The sequence below is a fragment of the Anguilla rostrata genome, chromosome 15 (assembly GCF_018555375.3).
Source record: "Anguilla rostrata isolate EN2019 chromosome 15, ASM1855537v3, whole genome shotgun sequence".
Taxonomy (NCBI): Eukaryota; Metazoa; Chordata; class Actinopteri; order Anguilliformes; family Anguillidae; genus Anguilla; species Anguilla rostrata.
The window spans coordinates 23,238,103-23,256,353 of record NC_057947.1 but is presented as its reverse complement, the minus strand read 5'-3'; the positions used below and the strand labels follow the sequence as shown (position 1 = coordinate 23,256,353).

At 47.4% G+C, this 18,251-nt stretch overlaps 1 protein-coding gene across 2 annotated transcripts; it reads left to right on the top strand.

Moving 5' to 3' along the window:
- The first annotated feature begins 773 nt into the window (after window positions 1-773).
- On the top strand, window positions 774-18,033 carry pgap1 (post-GPI attachment to proteins inositol deacylase 1). Of its 2 annotated transcripts, none has more exons than XM_064310152.1 (27): window positions 774-1,036; window positions 3,406-3,559; window positions 4,513-4,688; window positions 5,313-5,484; window positions 5,985-6,145; window positions 6,304-6,356; window positions 6,856-6,922; window positions 7,230-7,335; window positions 7,483-7,541; window positions 7,633-7,716; window positions 7,818-7,867; window positions 8,261-8,312; window positions 8,621-8,698; window positions 8,901-8,976; window positions 9,124-9,197; window positions 9,299-9,350; window positions 9,767-9,842; window positions 9,945-10,050; window positions 10,235-10,273; window positions 10,474-10,567; window positions 10,666-10,756; window positions 10,983-11,228; window positions 11,407-11,542; window positions 11,776-11,826; window positions 11,963-12,177; window positions 12,352-12,456; window positions 13,440-18,033. In XM_064310152.1, exons 1-27 carry the CDS (start codon window positions 905-907, stop codon window positions 13,576-13,578), a joined length of 2,844 nt encoding a protein of 947 aa, XP_064166222.1. In that variant the 5' UTR covers window positions 774-904; the 3' UTR covers window positions 13,579-18,033. The 2 variants fall into 2 exon arrangements, with proteins under 2 accessions (XP_064166222.1, XP_064166223.1); XM_064310153.1 differs by having other exon boundaries at window positions 775-1,036; window positions 9,767-9,833.
- Window positions 18,034-18,251: the final 218 nt, after the last annotated feature.

Here is an 18,251-nt window from a genome sequence, read left to right as displayed (position 1 = left end):
TACGATCCTTACTTCACTCTAGTGTTTATTTTGCGCCTCTACATCATGAAACCTATGCACTTGTTGTACGTCGCTCTGGATAAGAGCGTCTGCTAAATGCCTATAATGTAATGTAATGTAATGTAAATAATTTTAATTGAAACACCCATCTGTAAATATGAGACTCAAGGGCCTAACTTTAGTTTGAATTTTGAGGGGTTTGAAACGCATAGACCTTGAGAACTGCAGCCCTCTAGGGTTGTCCAGGAGCATGACCCCTGAAACTTTTTTTAAAAGAACAGCTGTGAAATGACCATTTCTGGATTCCAAGGGAGAAATATTTCAGAATACTGATCAGTATATCCCAATCATACCATGGAGATCCTATTTTTATTTTCTGAAATTATTAGCTACATTATTTGGGGAGGTTGCCCTGTTTTGAAATATTGGGGAGGATTGTAACTCCCACTACCCCCCACATAAATTATGCCCTTGTTAAGACTTTTAGCTGTCATCACTTCGACGTCACATCGAATCAGTACTAAATACAACTGTAAAACTGTTTGTAATAAATGGTACTATTTGAACCTTTTGGAAAATTTTACTAAATTACCTTTCTCTTACCCTACACTTCATATAGGCTGCTTGAAACCGACAACGCCTACCTTGCGCTCGTACGTTTCATATGACACTGTCGTCATCAGTAATTTCTTAAGGACCGCCTACTCTTATATTTCATTGGCTTGTATTCTGACATTGTATTATTTCATAGGTCAGCAGCAACAACAATCACACTGACGTTACCGGGAAAGAGATTGGCAGTACCACTATATGCATTGGAATGATACAATAGAGATAGATAGTAGACAGGGTAGGGTAGACATGGAAACGGCTCAACAATAAATAGAGACGTCAAATTAAAGCAATGAAAATCGCCACTGTGGCCTTCTATGGTTGTACCCTGGGGCTTTTGGCGATGGGGCTACGTGAGCTGCTATCGGGGTTCGAGGAAAACAGATGCAGCATGACCTACATGTTCGAATACCCCGAGTACCGGGTGAGTAGCTCGCTAGCAATCTTGCCCATGCGGAAAGCAAAGAGTCTTTCCATTTAATGAGTGAGCGTTGGAGACGCACCGATGCAAAACTAGCACGGTGTTATGATTTCGTTATCTTGCTCTAGAACCGGAACGAATCACGCGGAAATGCCATTAAATTCCTCAGTAAGGTTGCTGCCTAGCTAGTTTGCTTGCACGTCCTGTTGTTTTGGCACCTGGAACAAGCTTCGAAATTGCCTTCAACCTATCCCGTCCCCGTATTGATCGCTTTCACACCATGTCGTGATTTAATTACTTGTCCATTCCAGCGATATTGTCAGCACACCCAGTTATAACATTTTTGGTACTGAACTGGGTTTTTTCTTCAACAAGTGTAGCTCGATCGTCGCCTTCCTGGAGACAAATGTCATATTACAAGTAGTATCACTTTAGCCAGGCCGCTGTCTTTTCCCACTGTTCGACTGAACAGCTGGACAGCCGGCCGTCTACACCGAATATGTGTGATACTGTGTTAACGTGATAGTAACTGGGCGTGTGGGCCACTCAGCGCTTTCATGTGTCGGGTGTTTGATCTCTGCTGTGTCGCGGGATCACACGTATTTGGAATAAATCTGTTGAGCACGTTAAGGTGATTAATAAATCAGCAGTCTGCCACTCTCGGATCATCCATTATAATCGCACGTCTCTGTCTAGTTACTGTACCAAACGGTGGATCAACCGCTGTGCCCCCATGAGATTATAATCAAAAGGTGGTCCCTGTGGCGACAGCTTGCTTCCTACCAGACAGGATGGTCACGTGTTCCTTCCAAAACTCATTCTTTATTCATATCTTACTATCTTTTGAAAATGAATTTTCTCGGAAATTCATAATAAGAGTTGTTTCTCTTTTTCCATGTGGAAAGCGTCTTTCACCTCTTGCGAATACTTTCATGTGTTTATATTTTTCTCTTAATTTTTCAGTAAAGTCTGTCTTTAATTTGCTCTTGATTTGGGAATACAAATATGTGCTCACGCTGCTGCTGCATCAGCGTATCTATGCTTTCTGTACATTACCCACCTTTGACAATTTAAGGAATATTGTGTCCTGTGTTCATCGGATCCTCATTCCATTAGCCTGTCACAATGCCTGTTGTCTTGTCATTATAGCCTGCGATTTTTTATGTTTGTCATTTGACCTACATTATTTCATTGTGTAAATTGGGAATGGGGTCCAATGTCCTGGAGAGCTGGTGTGTACTAAGGATTTTGTTTCCAGCAGTTACCTTGGCTCAATTAGCTAATTAGCCATGCACACTAATGGTAGTTCACTCAGATTAGACCACACGAAAATGTTTGTTTTGGGACTAAATCGGAATCTTCAGCTTTCATTCATGATGTTATCAAGAAATGTTGCTAAATGTAACTTCACATGAATGATTGGGCTAAATAGACCATTAAGAGCAAGAGTTGAGTGGACACATTAATTCCAGACAGAGATACACTCCTCCTTCCTCACCCCTGTTCAAGGTAATCGTAAGGGTGTGGATGGGGGTGGTGAAGGGGACATCTTTACTGTGAAATAATTTAAATAGCTGTAAATTTGAATACTGTCAGAACTTTATCAAGAGTGAAAATGGTAGGTGGAAGGTGCAACTCTCATAGCTATGCTTCATTTTTGCATTTGATTTGAAGGGAACTGAGTCTGAGCTGAGGGTCTGAAGGGCTGAGAATCCCTGTCTCTGTGGATGCTCAGGCCTTCCCATAAGGAAATACCAGTGAAACACATTTGCATGAATCTCGTAAGTTTGATAGTGAAGAATTGAAACCAGGTTGCTCCCTGTCTGCGCTGTTATTTTTGGGAGTGCTGCCTTTTCCCTGTTACTTCCCATTTACATTTTGGGAAGTAGTGGAACAAAACTGCTTCATTCTTTTTGGGGCATAGCACCCCACCTGAGTATTTTTGTGAAGCTGAAATAAGTTGAAAATATATATCAGCATACTCAAAACTGAAATGGCCAGTTTGTAATTGTAAGGCCACATTCCCTGCTTTAGCAGGTAAGTGGCGGAGATTTCAGCAATGAAATATATGGGAGTCTTACCAGACCAGGTACTTTTTTGTTATGTTTTTTCTGTTACAACAGCCCCATTTGTTTACATTTAGGCATTAAACAGACAGTCTTTTCCATATAAATTTAAATAGCTTAGGCCTAAGTTTTATATTGATGTGGTCCCACAGTCCATTTCTACAGCCATTCGCATAAGGTATCTTCCTGACGGGCACAATGGTAGTGTCCCAGTTGGGATTCAAACCAGCAACCTCTGAGTTAGCGGGCCAGTTCCCTAACCGCTATGCTGTGCTGCTGCACCGTGCGTTTCTTTGTGTCTCCCAGCGTGTGCACCTGCCCCAGCGCGTGGCTCAGCGGTATCCGGGATACGGGCTTTACCTGTACGGAGAGGGCCTCTACGCTCAGGAGACGCGGGGCCTGAAGCTCAGTGGCGCCCCTGTCCTCTTTCTCCCAGGAAATGCAGGCAGCTACAAGCAAGGTGAGAACCAGCAGCGCCCACAGGGCCCCACACCCAGCAGGGCACTCCAGCATCAGAGCCGTGGGGCATTTGTCCTGGCCTGAAAGTTGTCTGTAAGCCCTCTAAAATCCAGCTTGGGTAAAATCAGCATCTGAGCTTTTTCAAGCTTTTAGGGTTTGAACTAGTGCAGGAGGGAGGGCAATCGCTCTAAAAATGTTTATTTCATTTTCATCTGTTAAACCAGGCTTAGGTGACTTTGAACTACGTCATGGGTATTAAGGATTAACGGTTATTTGGCAGATTTGCAAGTACCTCTTTACAAAACGTTAAAATCATTCCTTGCTGTCTTAAAACACTTGCGCTCTCTGGAATTTTCCTTAGTAAAGGGAACGCATTATCGTTGAAGTTACTACTGTTAATCTACAATTGTGGATTCACATACTTAGTGGAAATGGAACTCTAGTGGAAATTCCAGCTTGGTTCCTGCCTGGTTTTAAGTTGGACCAGCCTGGTTTTAAGCTGGTCCAGTTGGTTTGAAGCTGGTTTGGATATGGTCAATCTGGCAACAAGATGATTGAGATAGCAGCCATGCTGGCAAGACCATGTCCAGTTGGTGGGCCAGCTTCGTACAGACAACAGACCATCCCCAAATTCCAGATGGTATCCAGCTGGAGCAGAAACTGGTTCCAGCTCGATTCCATCTTAGTCTGGTAGATGGAATTTCCACCAGGAGATACAAATGTTCTCCATGGGTGAGTGAAAGAAAGTACTCTGACAGGACCATGAGTTCAATATTGATTATGTCTGTAGACAAAGTTTAGGCCTTTCTAAGTGTATATATATTTTTGTGATCCAATTTGAAAAATCCAGATGCAATTCTGTATCTGCCTGCTGAACCCATGTTATTAGACTTGAATGGGATTTTGACTGAATGGGTTTTGTACACAGAAACATTTCCTGTTCCTTCCATCCAGCTCGGTCCCTGGGTTCAGTGGCCCTTCGGAAAGCAGAAGCCATGGATAACAAGTTCCACCTAAACGTTTTCACTGTTGACTTCAACGAGGAGCTGGTGGCGCTGTACGGCGGGAGCCTGTACAGGCAGACGCACTTCCTGCACGAGTGCATCAAGGCCATCCTGCGGCTGTACAGGGTAAGGTCACGTGATCTCCTGGGGTGGGGGTTGGGGGGGGGGGTGGTCAAGGGTAAATTCATGAATGGAGGTGAGAGCTTGAGAGCTCCATCTACCATAAGCCCCTTCGCATAACATTCTATTGGCCTTTTACCAATTGAAATAATTGCACTCCACCTGTACTTGGTTGGTGAGGAGAAAGCTTTCAATGGGTGTGTTGCTCTTGAGTAGAATACATGTTTCACACAATGGATAAGCAAGCAGAGTCTTATTGAAGAGTGTTGTACATTTGCATTCGGAAAGATTGATGGATTTGACATTGGCCTGGGAGTCCATTGGCAGACGCACCTGGCTGCAGGACGAGGTTTTGAACCCAGTGGAAATCAAGCTCGAGGGGAGATAAATGAAAAAAACAAAATAAAACATGAAATTGAGGTGTAAATGGGGAGCTGGAAACAGCTGACACAAAAGGATTGCAGGCAGATGGCATTTTGTAGCCATGGGAAAAACCAGTTCAGCAGGTCTAATGTAACCGAAAAAATAGGCAGAGATTAAACTGGAAGTCGGTGAAAACATAATTGACGCCCCCCTTCCCTCCCCAAACTAACCGCCTCCCCCTCTCCCCCATCCGCTGTCCACCTTCAGAAGCAGGCCCAGCCCCCGCGGAGCGTGGTGCTGGTGGGACACTCCATGGGGGGCGTGGTGGCCCGGGCGCTCTTCACCTTGCCCCGCTTCAGCCCCCAGCTGGTCAGCCTCATCCTGACCCAGGCGTCCCCCCACAGCGCCCCCGTGCTGCCCCTGGACACCCAGCTGCTCGGTAACTCCCCACCCCGCTGCCCCGCATGGAGGGGTTATCAAATCGCTGGGTTCATCTACTGGCCTTTGTGTTCATGTAAACCTAGTGAAACTCATACAGCTCGTATGATCGTGTTCAATATGTGGAAGTCTGTACTATGTGGCAAGAATTCACTGATCTTTATGTTTATGTTTATCAATGCTTTTTCCTTGATATAATGTAAAAGTTTATGTTGCCAGAGATCTTTAAACCATTCATTTTTGATACTACATTTTTGTACTCCTGAGAGTAACGCTGGCATTCTTCACTACTGTTCCTCGCTCAGGATAGGAGCGTCTGCCAAGCGATTGTAATGTAATTGTGTTTGTTGTATTTCTCTTGTTAATAACACGCTCTATGTCATTCTCAATAATATTGTGTTGGAAGTTACTAATAATGAGGAAAAAAAAGAAGGGGAAGAATTCTTTGCGTTCTTAAATGTGCTGCTGAGTGTATATGCTGTCTGTCCGTCCCTGTTCCAGAGTTTTACTCTGCAGTGAAGGGCCGCTGGTACAGTGGTGCGACGGACGTGCACAACGTGACGGTGCTATCAGTTGGGGGCGGTTACCGTGACTACCAGGTGCGCTCAGGCCTGACTGCCCTGCCCTGTCCAGCGGGGGACCCCAACAAGCTCTCCCTAGTGGTAGGTTTGAGTCATTGCGTCCTCCGTTTCTATCACAGACTAAGCTGATGTCACAGTGGGCCATTCTGGATTCAGTGGCAATGAACAATAATGCTGTCTGTCCCTCTCTCTGTCTTTCTCTCTCTCTCTATCTCTCTCTCTCTCTCTCTCTCTGCAAGGCCACAGCTGTCCCCAGGACTTGGGTGTCAACGGACCACCTCTCCATTGTGTGGTAGGTCTGCCAGGGCCCTCTGCTAGGAGGGAGGGGGTTGAATGGGGTCGGGATGAGGGGAGCAAGGAATTGTGGGTGCGGAGGTAAGAGTCGTCATATTTTAAAGCAGAAAATATCCCAACAGGCTTAGCCAATCAAATGGATGAAGGTATTCTGTAGCAGTGTTTTGTGGTCAGTTCCTGGGTGGCTCAGTGGAGATTGTGGATGATCTACATCTTCTGCGTTCACTCCCTTTCTTAGAGAACAATGCCAAGGGTTTTAGGGATGGCTTCTAGCCAACTGTCACCTAGAAAGATTGCAGGCTCAGATCGTCCAATCAGTGGCTCCTGTTAAATCATGTAATTAAATCCTGACAGTTCAATACGCACACCCCAGCTCTCCATTAACCTTAGCTGACCCAAAATTATTTAAGAGAAATGGTAGTTCATTGTTATTTTTGTCAAACTGCAGTTTTAATGCTTTGGTTGTGTATATGTGCATGTGTGGGTGTGTGTTACAGGTGCAAGGAGTTGGTTCTTGCTACGGTACGGGCATTCTTTGACCTCATCGATCCAGACACAAGACAGGTGAATAATGCAAACTGAGTATTAATACGTGCATATGTTTCTGTTGTTTATTTTTATTGTATTGTATTGTAGTATCTACCCCACCAACTGTGTGTATGAATATGTATCTGTAGTTCACCTGCATTTGTTCTCTATCTGGCTGTGCTTGGTTAACCTGTCTCATCTGTATGGTGATTGCACTACCTGCATATGTATCTCTGTTTACTGTGAGTTAACTGTGCATATCTCCTGTGTTCAGATCCCCTGTGTTAGCTGTACATATCTCCTGTGTTCAGGTCCCCTGTGTTAGCTGTGTGTATCTCCTCAGTTCACAGATGACCCTGTGCTGAGAATGACTGTGCTGAGGCATCACTTCGTCAGGCACCCTGTGCGGCTGCTGGGAGTCCAGGAGGACACTCACATCAGATTCTCCGGTCAGCATCCAGCAGGGGGGAGGGGCTGGAGGGACGGGGGAGGGGCCTGAGAAAGGGGGAGGGACCAGAGGTGCATGAGTGGTCAGGACACAGACATTAAGGTGCCTGGACCCTTTCAGAATCGCCTCCCTGTCTTTCTTTCCCCAGGTCCTGCCGACGCCTGGACGGAGGTGAACACGCTGCGACTGGCCTACAGCAGCCCTAAGGTGCGACTCTACAGTGCAGGTGTGCAATAGAGTCCTGTGTGCTAAGTGGATACACGTCACGTATCTTGTGTCTCTCATGTTTTTCTTTCAGGAGCCGCGAGTGAAGTACTTCCTCTTCGCCCTCTCCAGTCGCAGAAAAGCCTACAGCCACTTCTACTGTCGCAGCAGCAACATGGTGAGTGAACGGCTCTCCTCTCCGCTGATTGGCTGGAGCGTCAGTGGCTTCTTGTGTGGGGTGTGGTCTGAGCGTGCTCTGTGTCTGCTCTGTGCTCACAGGAGATGACAAGCTGGCTCTATGGCTGCACTCGGATGGAGGGCTCCATGTGGTGAGTACTTCTCTCACTCCCTTTCTCGGTCTCTCTCTCTCTCACTCTCTCTCTCTCTCTCTCTCTCTCTCTCTCTCGCTTTTAGTCTTGGTATCTCCTCCCTCCTTTACAATCCCCTCTCTTGTCAATTTGGCTTCTTTTGTTCCTCAAAAGTTTAGTGAGATGGACTCTACTGAGAAAGGATGTGTTGTTGAACAACTGGAGGCAGTATGTTGTGACTTCTTCATGTCTTGTGTCTTCATTTTTATAGTATACAATAGTTGCTGTACCAATTCAGATGAAGTAACTAGCTTGGGCATTCAGGTAAACGTGAGACAGAAAGTATAGTGATATGGGTTCTAGGTGATGTCGAGCTCACGTGACTCTCACCCCTGACTGTGCTCCCTCTCTCAGTGTGCAGGGTGTAGACCTTTCCTGGGAAACAGAGCTGCTGCCGGCCTACAAGGTAACCCTTAGACCCCTAACACTAATCTACCCAGAGACAGTGCCTCAGCATACAGTAACCTACTGACATATACTCTCCCTCACCATGCTGAGTCCTACCCAGATTCACTTTCCCTCAACATACTCAAACATACCCAGATGTGTTCTCCTTCAAGATACTCACACCTACCAGATATGACCTCCCTCCACATACCCAAACCAAGCCCAGAGTCCTGTGTGCATATGATGATGTAAATTTCACTGTTGCTTGAAGCACAGATAAATCCATGATGTGATTGGTCTGTCCATCTGTCACACTCCCCCCCCCAGGCAATTACAGTGAAGCTCAGCGATCTATCCTCCATCTCTCACCTGGTCATCGGTGCCTCCAACCTCAGTGGGAAGCAGGTACCACCTCTTAAGGCCTCTGCTTTTTTCTCACTCCTGTTCATTAGACACGTCTGATAGTTTACTTGTCCGTTTGGAGCCATGGTTGGAACCAGCCTGTCCCGTGCTTTATAACAGCATAAGTTTCTGACTCTGTTGGTATTAGCTGTATTTGTTGCAGACTTGGTTGATAACTTTTCGCTCTGGTACGTTTGTGTCACAGTTCAGCGTGGAGTGCGAGTGGCTCATCCTGGAGTCTCGGACCGTGACCGTACCTGTCCCTCATGTGCTGTCCTTCGGTAAGTGGGAGGAGTCATTGGCTTAGTCCACCCACTTCCCACACCTGAATGCTATACAGATAAAAAATATACGGAGTATGGCGAGCTTAAATATGTGTTGTGTGTGCTTATTTGTGTGCTGACCTGAGCAAATTTCTCTGTGTTCAGGTTTGACGGTCAGTGATGTCACTCTGAGCTCATCTGGGCTGTTTCACAACATTCAGCTTCAGCACTTCCACCAGGTATTTTCTCTTTCTTTCTCTCTCCTCCTCTTCTTCTCTCACTCTTTCTCGCTCCATCTCTTTCTGTGACCCTCTGTGAATGTGCTGTTGTGTGTTGGCAGGTCTATCAGGCTTTCAGGATCACCATCGTGGGCCAGTGCAAAGCTGCCAAAGGTGAGCGCCTGCTTTCTCCTCAAACCTCACTGCATCAGAGAGCCTCATTCTCAAGCAGTGTGTCAGTAGCTTCCTCTCTGAGGACGTCATTCACCAGCAGTGTGTCAGTAGCTTCCTCTCTGTTTTCCTCATTCACCAGCAGTGTGTCAGTAGCTTCCTCTCTGAAGACCTCATTCTCAAGCAGTGTGTCAGTAGCTTCCTCACTGAGGACCTCATTCACCAGCAGTGTGTCAGTAGCTTCCTCTCTGTGTTTCTCATTCACCAGCAGTGTGTCAGTAACATAATCTCAAATGACGTAACCCCCCCCCCAGCCCCGCCTCTTTCCGATATCTGTACCAGGATTAACTGCTCCCAACCGCATGCCTCAAACAGCTGTCCTTCTCCTTTTCTCTTTCTATCCCTGTTCCGCTGTACAGACAGACTGCCCAGTGTGTACAGACTGACAGTGCCGTGGTTCAGAGAAGATTCCTTCAGTACAGCCAGGTTAGATCTGTATGTCTGTAGATCTTCCCGTCTGTCTGGTTTTTATTTTCCCACTCACCGTTGTCATTTGAGGCGTTTTCTTGATGTTGTTCTCTGTGTCTTGTCCCTCAGTTTACCGTCGGTTACAGAGATCGCTGCCATGCTGCACACCAGTCGCCCAGGCAACACATCCAGCGCTCTGCTTCAACTCCACACAGCCCCCAACTGCCAGTACAAGGTAAACGCATCCATCGCTTCTCCCACCATGCTCCATTCTGACTGAGCCACAGTCCGCGGCATGGTTTTAATGATTCCTCTCTCCCTCTCCCTCTCTCCCACTCTTTCTCTCTCGCTCGCTCTCTCTCTCTCTCCCTCCCTTTATCCCTCTCTCTCTCTCTCTCTCTCTCTTTCATTTGCTCCAGATCTTTGTGAGGACCTCCTTTCCCAAGGTGCTGGGGCAGGTAAGACCTGAGGAAGGCTGTTCAAAGAAAACCACAGCAGCTTCATATATTCAGACCTAAAGGAACGTGAAGGATGTGAATCCTAGATAATGGGATGGAATGTCATTGGTGAGAGATGTGTTGGACAAATGGTAACACTCTGACAATGTTCCATGTGTGTCCTTGCACACGTGTGTGCATGTGCGTGTGCGTGTTTTCAGGTCCTGAGGTTCTGTGGATCCACCCTGCCTGTCTACACTGCAGTGGGGCTTCTGCTGGCTTTAGAGGGACAGCTGAAGGCCCTTGTGAGGACTGGTGAGTGATGCACTCTGTGTGTTTTTCTGTATGTGTGCTTGTGTGTAATGCTATGTGTGTGTGTGTGTGTTAGTGAGTGACATGCTGCCACCCTGCAGGTCATCCGATGAAGATGAGCGAGGCTGTGGGCGGAGTTGCTCTGCCCATTAAGGTGGAGCTGCCCGTCTACCTGCTGCACCTGCTGCTCAGGTGAGTCATATAACTGCTCTTCACTCTACCTACTGGGTTTCATTTGAATGGCACCTGGTTTTGAATCTCTCCCACTGAAATAACATTGTCACAGAGATGGAAATGGGTTTGTGTCAGAATTCTTTGAATGGAGGAAATAACAGCTCATTTTGATTTGATTTCACTTTTGAGAAGATAATGTGTTATGGCACATTGCTGAAGAAAGAGTTGTAACGCCCTTTTTCAGGCTCAGCTGGTTCCAGGAGGGTTGGACAGCTCTCTGGCTCCCCCCTGTGGACGGCCTGCCGCTGTCGTCGCTGGACGCTGGAGGCGGGGACTCGGAGCCCTCTGATTGGCCGGCCCCTGAGGAGGAATGGACCCGCCTCCTGTCGCTGGTCTTATGTGTGCTGGGGGTCACTGTGGCCTTCTGGGGCAGCACCCTGCTGCAGCTCTTCCTCCGGATGCTCTCCCTGGTCCTGGCCCCGTTGCACAGGCAAGGCGCCGTGTTGTGACCTCATCACCCTGTGCCTTGCAGGTTCTCTTTAACTCGGGGTCATGACCTACAACATTCGGCGCCGCTAACCCGCTGAATTAGGAAATTGCTCCCATCTTGTTTATTTTCTGTAGTTTGTGCTCACCCCCCCCCCGGGTCTGTCTGTGTGTCCCTCTAGGCCCAGTGCGTCCCGGGACGGGGGAACGCTACACCCCTGGCTCCAGCTGCTGCTCATCCCCTCCCTGGGTCTGCTGGGCTGGGCCACCTGCGGGGCCCTGGCCCTCACCGCCGCCTTCCTGCTCCACCTGTACCGGGTGAGTCGGCCCGCCCGTCAGAGCACCAGAGGGGCGTAGGTTCCACTCTCGATACGGGAGAGCAAAGTCCCATTTTGTCCGGTAAACATGAAGCTGTGTGAAATGGATGACAGGAATCCTGAGGTGTGGAAACATAAGTCACTGTGGATTACAGATGTGTGCACTGACACACACAATAAATAAGGGCATTGCCCTGGACTGTGCCTTCATGTGTGTTTTTTCTGTTTGAACAGGTGCTTCGGCTGCAGATGTCAAAGCGGACGCTGGAGAACGTTTTGAACCTGGTAAGTGTGACTGCAGTGAGGTCAGCTCCAGCTATGGACTGTGTAAAAATGTTAGCATTAGCATACACTTTCAGTTCCACTCAGGCGGTTACTGCAGGCAGCTGATTTTTGTCCTGTCTCGCACCGCATTACCCAGGCTCCCCAGCAGCAGAACGGAGAGAAAGAGAAAGACTCAGGGGACGCTGTGGGTCAGAGCTGCTCAAAAGAATGTAACGGCGCCCCCCTGCTGTCGGAGTCAGCGCTGCAGGAGGTGACAGATGACCTGCAGCTGCACCTGAGTCTGTCTGCTTTACTGACTGTGCCCCTGATGCTGAACGCTCCATCACTGCTCCACTGGGCCCGGAGCCTGAGGTACAGCACTCACACACAGGCACACACGGGCACTCACTCTCTCTATCTCTCTTTCTTTATCTCCCTCTCCACGCACACGCGCACACATGCACTCACTCTCTCTCTGTCACTCTGTCTTTGTTTCTCTCCATACACACACCCGCGCACACACACTTCTCGTTCTTCTCTTTGCAGGTATTCTGTACGGTTGGATCCTGACCCCTGCTGGCCATTTGCACTTCCTCTGCTCACCGCCACTATTCTGTTAGTCAACTGCAACACACTAATACTGCGCCGCAGGTACACCAGCCACCAGCCTGCCTGTGTGACTGCCCCGTGTGACTGCCTGTGTCTGTCTGTCTCTCCCTGCCTGTGTCTGTCTGTCTCTCCCTGTCTGTCTGTCTGTCTCTCCCTGTGTCTGCCTGTCTCTCCCTGTCTGTGTCTGTCTGTCTCTCCCTGTCTGTCTCTCCCTCCCTGTGTCTGTGTGTCTGTCTGTCTCTCCCTGTCTGTGTCTGTCTGTCTCTCCGTGTGTCCGTCTGTCTCTCCCTGTCTGTCTGTCTCTCCCTCCCTGTGTCTGTGTGTCTGTCTGTCTCTCCCTGCCTGTGTCTGTCTGTCTCTCCCTGCCTGTGTCTGTCTGTCTCTCCCTGCCTGTGTCTGTCTGTCTCTCCCTGTCTGTCTGTCTCTCCCTGTCTGTCTGTCTCTCCCTCCCTGTGTCTGTCTATCTGTATCTCCCTGTGTCTGTCTGTCTCTGCCTGTCTGTCTGTCTCTCTTTGTATTTTCCTGTCTTTGTCCCTTACTGTCTATCTCAATGTCTGCGTTTATCTCTCACCTACTCTCTGTCTCTGTCTGTCTCTCGGTGTCCCTCACTCTTACTGTATTTGTGACTGTATCTTTTACTGTCTCACTTGGTTATCAAAGAGAACTCAATGTAACTGCTATACTGCAACATTCAGTTGTATATCTTATTTGTGTATGTAGAGGCAGTATGGACAGTATTATGGACAGTATGGCAGTATTTTTTGGATATCACAAATCAACTTATTGGCACACGTGCTATAATGATGGTATCATGATTCATTGAACTGTGCATGCGTGTTTGCGTGTGTGTATGTTTGTGTGTGTGTGTGTATGCATGCGTATGTTTGTGTGTATATGCGTTTGTGTGTTTGTTTGTGTGTGTGTGTGTTTGTGTGTGTTTGTGTGTATGTTTGTGTGTGTGTGTGTTTGTGTGTGTGTGTGTGTTTGTGTGTATGTTTGTGTGTGTGCGCGTCTTTATTTTGCAGTAAACTGCTGGCCCTGAGCTCCCACATCCTGCTGCCCCTGTGCATCGCCATGGTGACCTTCTCCATGCTACATCTCTACCGTGTGACACACTTTCTGTGCGTGCCGCTGGCCCTACTGGCCCTGGCCTGGCGCCTGTGAGACTCCGCCTCCCGCACCTGTACAGGCTCCGCCTACAGAGACGGGCTCTCTGCACAGCGGGGTCAGGGGGGCGGGACCACCCGCCATGCTTCTCTGCGGGGCCCTGTGGGGGACGACGGGAATCTCTGTGGAGTTACCCTGCGCCCCAACCCACCCCCCGTCTCATGATGTCACTCCTGGGGATTCCCAACAGGGTATTATTATTATTATTATTATTATAATTGTACATTAATTTATCTATTCCAATATCATGTTGTTATTGGTATTGTGACGTGGCTGTGTTATGTTAATAATCTGGTCGTTGGGAGAGACTTTAGTGTCTCTCTCCGTAAGTCCCTACCTGTAACCCAGCACTGCCATCCTTACCAGGCGCTTCATCGCTGTCACCGCAGATGCTCTATGTGCAAACCAGATGGTCAGCTCCTGCATCCCTTTCTCTGTACTTCCTTGTCCAGTAAGGTTCTGGTTGGCAGCAGGTGGTTCCTCTGCCATCTGCTTTGCTGTGGTAGCTGCGTATGTTCTGAATACAGCCATGCCCACCGTGAATATTCATAATGAACCAGCAAATTGGAACACTTGCAGCTTTATCAGTGGCAAGGACAGAACTTTCATTGTGAAAAATATGGAGCTGACCATCTGGCTGCAATAGATGATCTGTGCTGTCACCTCAGTGGCCAAACACTCTTAGCCTTAAGCAATCATCACTACTCAAAGCAACAGAATGGAAGCAGTTGGAATCTTGGCTGCATTGTACCAAGTGACTTCGGAACCCGGAAGTATGGAAAGAGCAGGAAGGTGAACCTGTCTGATACCCAAAATCCACCTGCCCCCACTGTCCACCTGCACATCCTGAAACAAGCACAGATGCCACAAACTAGCCAGCTCCAATTGTCAAGTTGAAAGTTTGGACATGCTGAATGTGTGGATGATGTTTTAGCATCTGTTCTGATGTCCTTACAACTCCTGACTTGCCTTTTCTCTGAAAGAGGTGTCCGTCATTCTGAGCAGGCAGGCCACTGCCTTGCTTCTCGGCCAATGGAATGAGCCTGACAGAAGATTTCTTGTTTTTAAACACCGTACTTGTTTGTTAGGCAGGCTCACTCCTCAACCCCTCAACCTCTTCCTCCTGCCTGCCCCTGCCCTCCCCCCTCCCAAACTCCCCCCTGCCCTGTGATGATCCGCGTGACCCTGACACTCCCTCTGCATGCTGTGCAAACGCAGGGCGTGAGCAGGGCATGAGCAGGGCGTCGGACAGCATGCCCTGCAGTTTGGTCACTCTACAGGGGCAACATTGAGCCTTTCCATCAAACCAGCACACTGTCACAATGTGAAGATACCTCCTTTCCATGGATTGGTTCAGCAGTTTTACCAATCAGTTGTTAATTCCCTTCTTATGTCCCTTTATATAAAGAAACTTTCACATCTACGAAATGTATTGTGAAGCGTTCAGATTCAGTTCAAGGAAGGAAAAGCGGCCGCACATCAATAGAAAACTTGCTACTGGTACTTTTCCATCGTTCACCCAGGGGCTGAATGGCTCAAATATTGTGAATTTGGTCATTTGCCTTAAAAGTGTTTACTAGGTGCAATATATTGGCCTGCTCGCACAATGAATTTTTCTACACCCTGTATTCTAAGTTTGACTTGGATGAGGGGTCTTCAGGCTTGCCCTTGTAGAGCCACAGGGTGTGCAGGTGTTCACTGCTACTCAGCACTTAACTGATCAGTCAAAGCAAGTGATTGCACAGTTAACTCTCGGTTACCGATTTTGGGTGGGAAAAAAAACCTAGCCGTTTTGCCAGGCAAAACTGAATCGTACGGGGTTAGATGTGCAAATAAGGTTACAACTGCTAACTTTCCTGCTGTCTGTTGCGTTGTGTGTGTGTGTGTGTGTGTGCGTGCGTACGTGCATGCGTGTGTGCGTGTGTGAGTGAGACCCGCCTGAACAGCTGTTCTCATGCTCCCAAGCCGCGCCTGCTACCTCACTCCCTCACGGCCACCAGGGGGCGCTACACTAGCCTGGTCCCCTGTAATTCCCCAGCCCTCTACTTTTACAAGAATGAGTTCCTTGTGTTGCTGTCAATCAGTGGCTTAGTAACAGTTACTTGGTAGGCTATTGCAGTTCTTTGTCTCTGTATGCTCAAAAACTTTTTTTAATCATATGCTGTAACAGTGTTCACTTTTACTTACGCTTCACTCCAGTTTGTCCAGCCGCTGTGCACATAGGGGGGTGGGGGTTTCCCTCATATGAGCGGAGACTGAGATGTAGACTTCCTCGGAATGTGTGTACTAAAACCGGTGGAGAATGAGGAAGGGACAGGAATGTCAGTGGCACCCATGAGCTCTCTTATGGTTAGCCTCCCTGGGCTTGTCCTGCATTCTGCCAGTGGGGACTATGCATATATTAGTTTTAGTCGGGGCAGTTATCCAGCTAGCTCACTAACCCGGCTTCATGATACAGGCCCTGGCCATTCTCCTGCAAGGCCTGGCGGAAAATCCGCCGTGATTCTGAACAGGAGTGCCGCCCATCGCCTTTCCATTCTCCCTCCTCAATTACACAGCCGGTGCCTTCATGCAGAAATGCCCCCCACCCCACCCCACCCCATCCGTTCATATTTTCATTTGCTGGGGTGAGGCCTTCAGATTGTTGCTTTCCTGTGTGCATGCAGAATATGCAGCTCTCTGTGCAGCTCTCCATCCACCCCCAGAGTTAACTCGTTGAGAATACCGCTCTGTTGGAGATGTACCATTGCCTCAACCTGTAACCGATGAGCGTTTGGCTCCCTGTAATATCGTAGCCCCTCTCCATTTCTGGCATTTCTGCTTCTCCTGGTTGCTAGGGTGATACACACATACACACCTCCGACACAGGTCTGTGTCTCCTGCACTGTGATTGTACCTGCACCTCTGTGTGTGTGTGTGTGCCTGTGTTTGCGCATAAGGCTACGTGTGTGCGTGTGTACACGTATGTGAGCGTGTGTGTGTCCATGTCTGTGTGCATGTGCGTATGGTGCAGTTCCCGTGCTTTAACTTGTACGGACCCTGCCTCTGACCAAATGTTAATTGTGAACAAATTTGTACAGGCCGAACTTTGTCTTAATTTTAAAAAAAGATTTAAAAAAAGAAATAAAAAAACACACACACAATGAGATGTTTTATATTGATATGATTGTGGTTTATATCAGTGCTCAATGTGACTGTGCTGTGATGTAGGAGAGTGGTTTACCAGCTGTTATCAAATGTTAAAATTTCTGCTAACTTAGAGTGCTTCTGTGCCAGTTATGTGTGGTTTGTGGCATCGTTACCATTAGGTCCAAATGAAGTCTGCCCAAGCAAAGTCACATATCTGGTCTGGCTGCACCTTGTACTCCAGCCTTGCTCTGTGTGGAGCTATGGATACACCTAAATGGATGAGGAATGAAGAAATGATTATCAGATTTTCAGGAAGAAAAAAAAATGTATGGCCTGTGGTAGCTCCACATTGTGAATAGGACTCTCCCATTTTCCGGCTGTCTACACTGTTTGTTTAGCGCACTAGGAAATTGCTTATTGACCATGTTGGAGTAATAAGAGTGCGGAAGGCACATCTGGTCTTCTGTGAATGCCTTTTTTCACTGATCTGTGTTCAGTGGTGTCTGTAGTACAAGCACACGTCGCCGTCAGCCCAGCTGAGGGCTTATTTTAGCGTTATACTCTAAACAGGACCCAAGGGTTGTTTTTGTTTTTTTGTTAGTTTTGTTTTGTTTTCAGCTTCTTTGACCGCTGATTTGGATCTTACCAGCCTGGTCCTGTTGGGGTTCAGTTGCAGTCAAAAATGTCCCTCTGGTATTGCGCTTGAGATTAAATGTCTATAAATGCCTAATAGTATCAATGCTGTAACTGTTTTTTCTTTTTTTACCTGAGAATCTACCTAGCTATAAATCTTAATGGCCCTCCTATCTTCCTATGAGCGAATTAGTGAGGTTATCTACTTAAGTCATTTCCTCATTTGTGTGTGGAGATGGTCAGAGTACTTCTCAGTCTTTTTGCACATGTGACCACGGCAATTATAAACACAAGGTGTCCTCAGGATTACCTGACTAGGGGAATTATGCTGCAGGGGGAGAAATTTTCTAAATTTGTCAGTTGAAGATGGGGGGGGGGTGGAGTCGATTGAAGATGTGAATCTTTGCAATTCACCTTCTGAACTGTTTTCATTAACCTGTTTCGGTCACAAAGATTAAAGACATCTCTCTTTGAGCAGTAACCATTTGGTTTATCTGGTCAAGGTCACATGACGAAGACACGTACTCAGTTCTCAGGTGTAAGCATTGTTACTAAAGATGATGTCAGGTGGTGGTGTTTATTTTTTTTCGTTTCACAGTTTTTAAAATACTGTTTTTTAAGTTGACATTTTGTGCAATTTGTGCACACTATTGTTGTTCCAATGAAAGTACAAATAAATGAGGGAAACAAGCTGTCTGTCCTTGTATTTTATTTGTAAACTTGGAACAAACCATTCAAAACGACCCTGAAAAGGAAACAGCAGGACGCTACAGAAGCAGGAAAGTACTCCCTCATTTCATAAATGCATTGCAGAGAGCTATGCTGAATGTGTTTGACCTGATAAACTCAATTTAGCTATTGGAAATTTTGTTAATTTGGGAATATTTTCAAGACTAAGTAATGGGATA

What these genes read in the sequence shown, in the direction of transcription:
- pgap1 (XM_064310152.1), top strand. Translation starts at nt 905, where the DNA reads ATGAAAATCGCCACTGTGGCCTTCTATGGTTGTACCCTGGGGCTTTTG. An exon ending in TGCAGGCAGCTACAAGCAAG is followed by an intron (nt 3,560 to 4,512) that starts GTGAGAACCAGC and finishes CCTTCCATCCAG; the next exon opens with CTCGGTCCCTGGGTTCAGTG. An exon ending in CACTCACATCAGATTCTCCG is followed by an intron (nt 7,336 to 7,482) that starts GTCAGCATCCAG and finishes TTCTTTCCCCAG; the next exon opens with GTCCTGCCGACGCCTGGACG.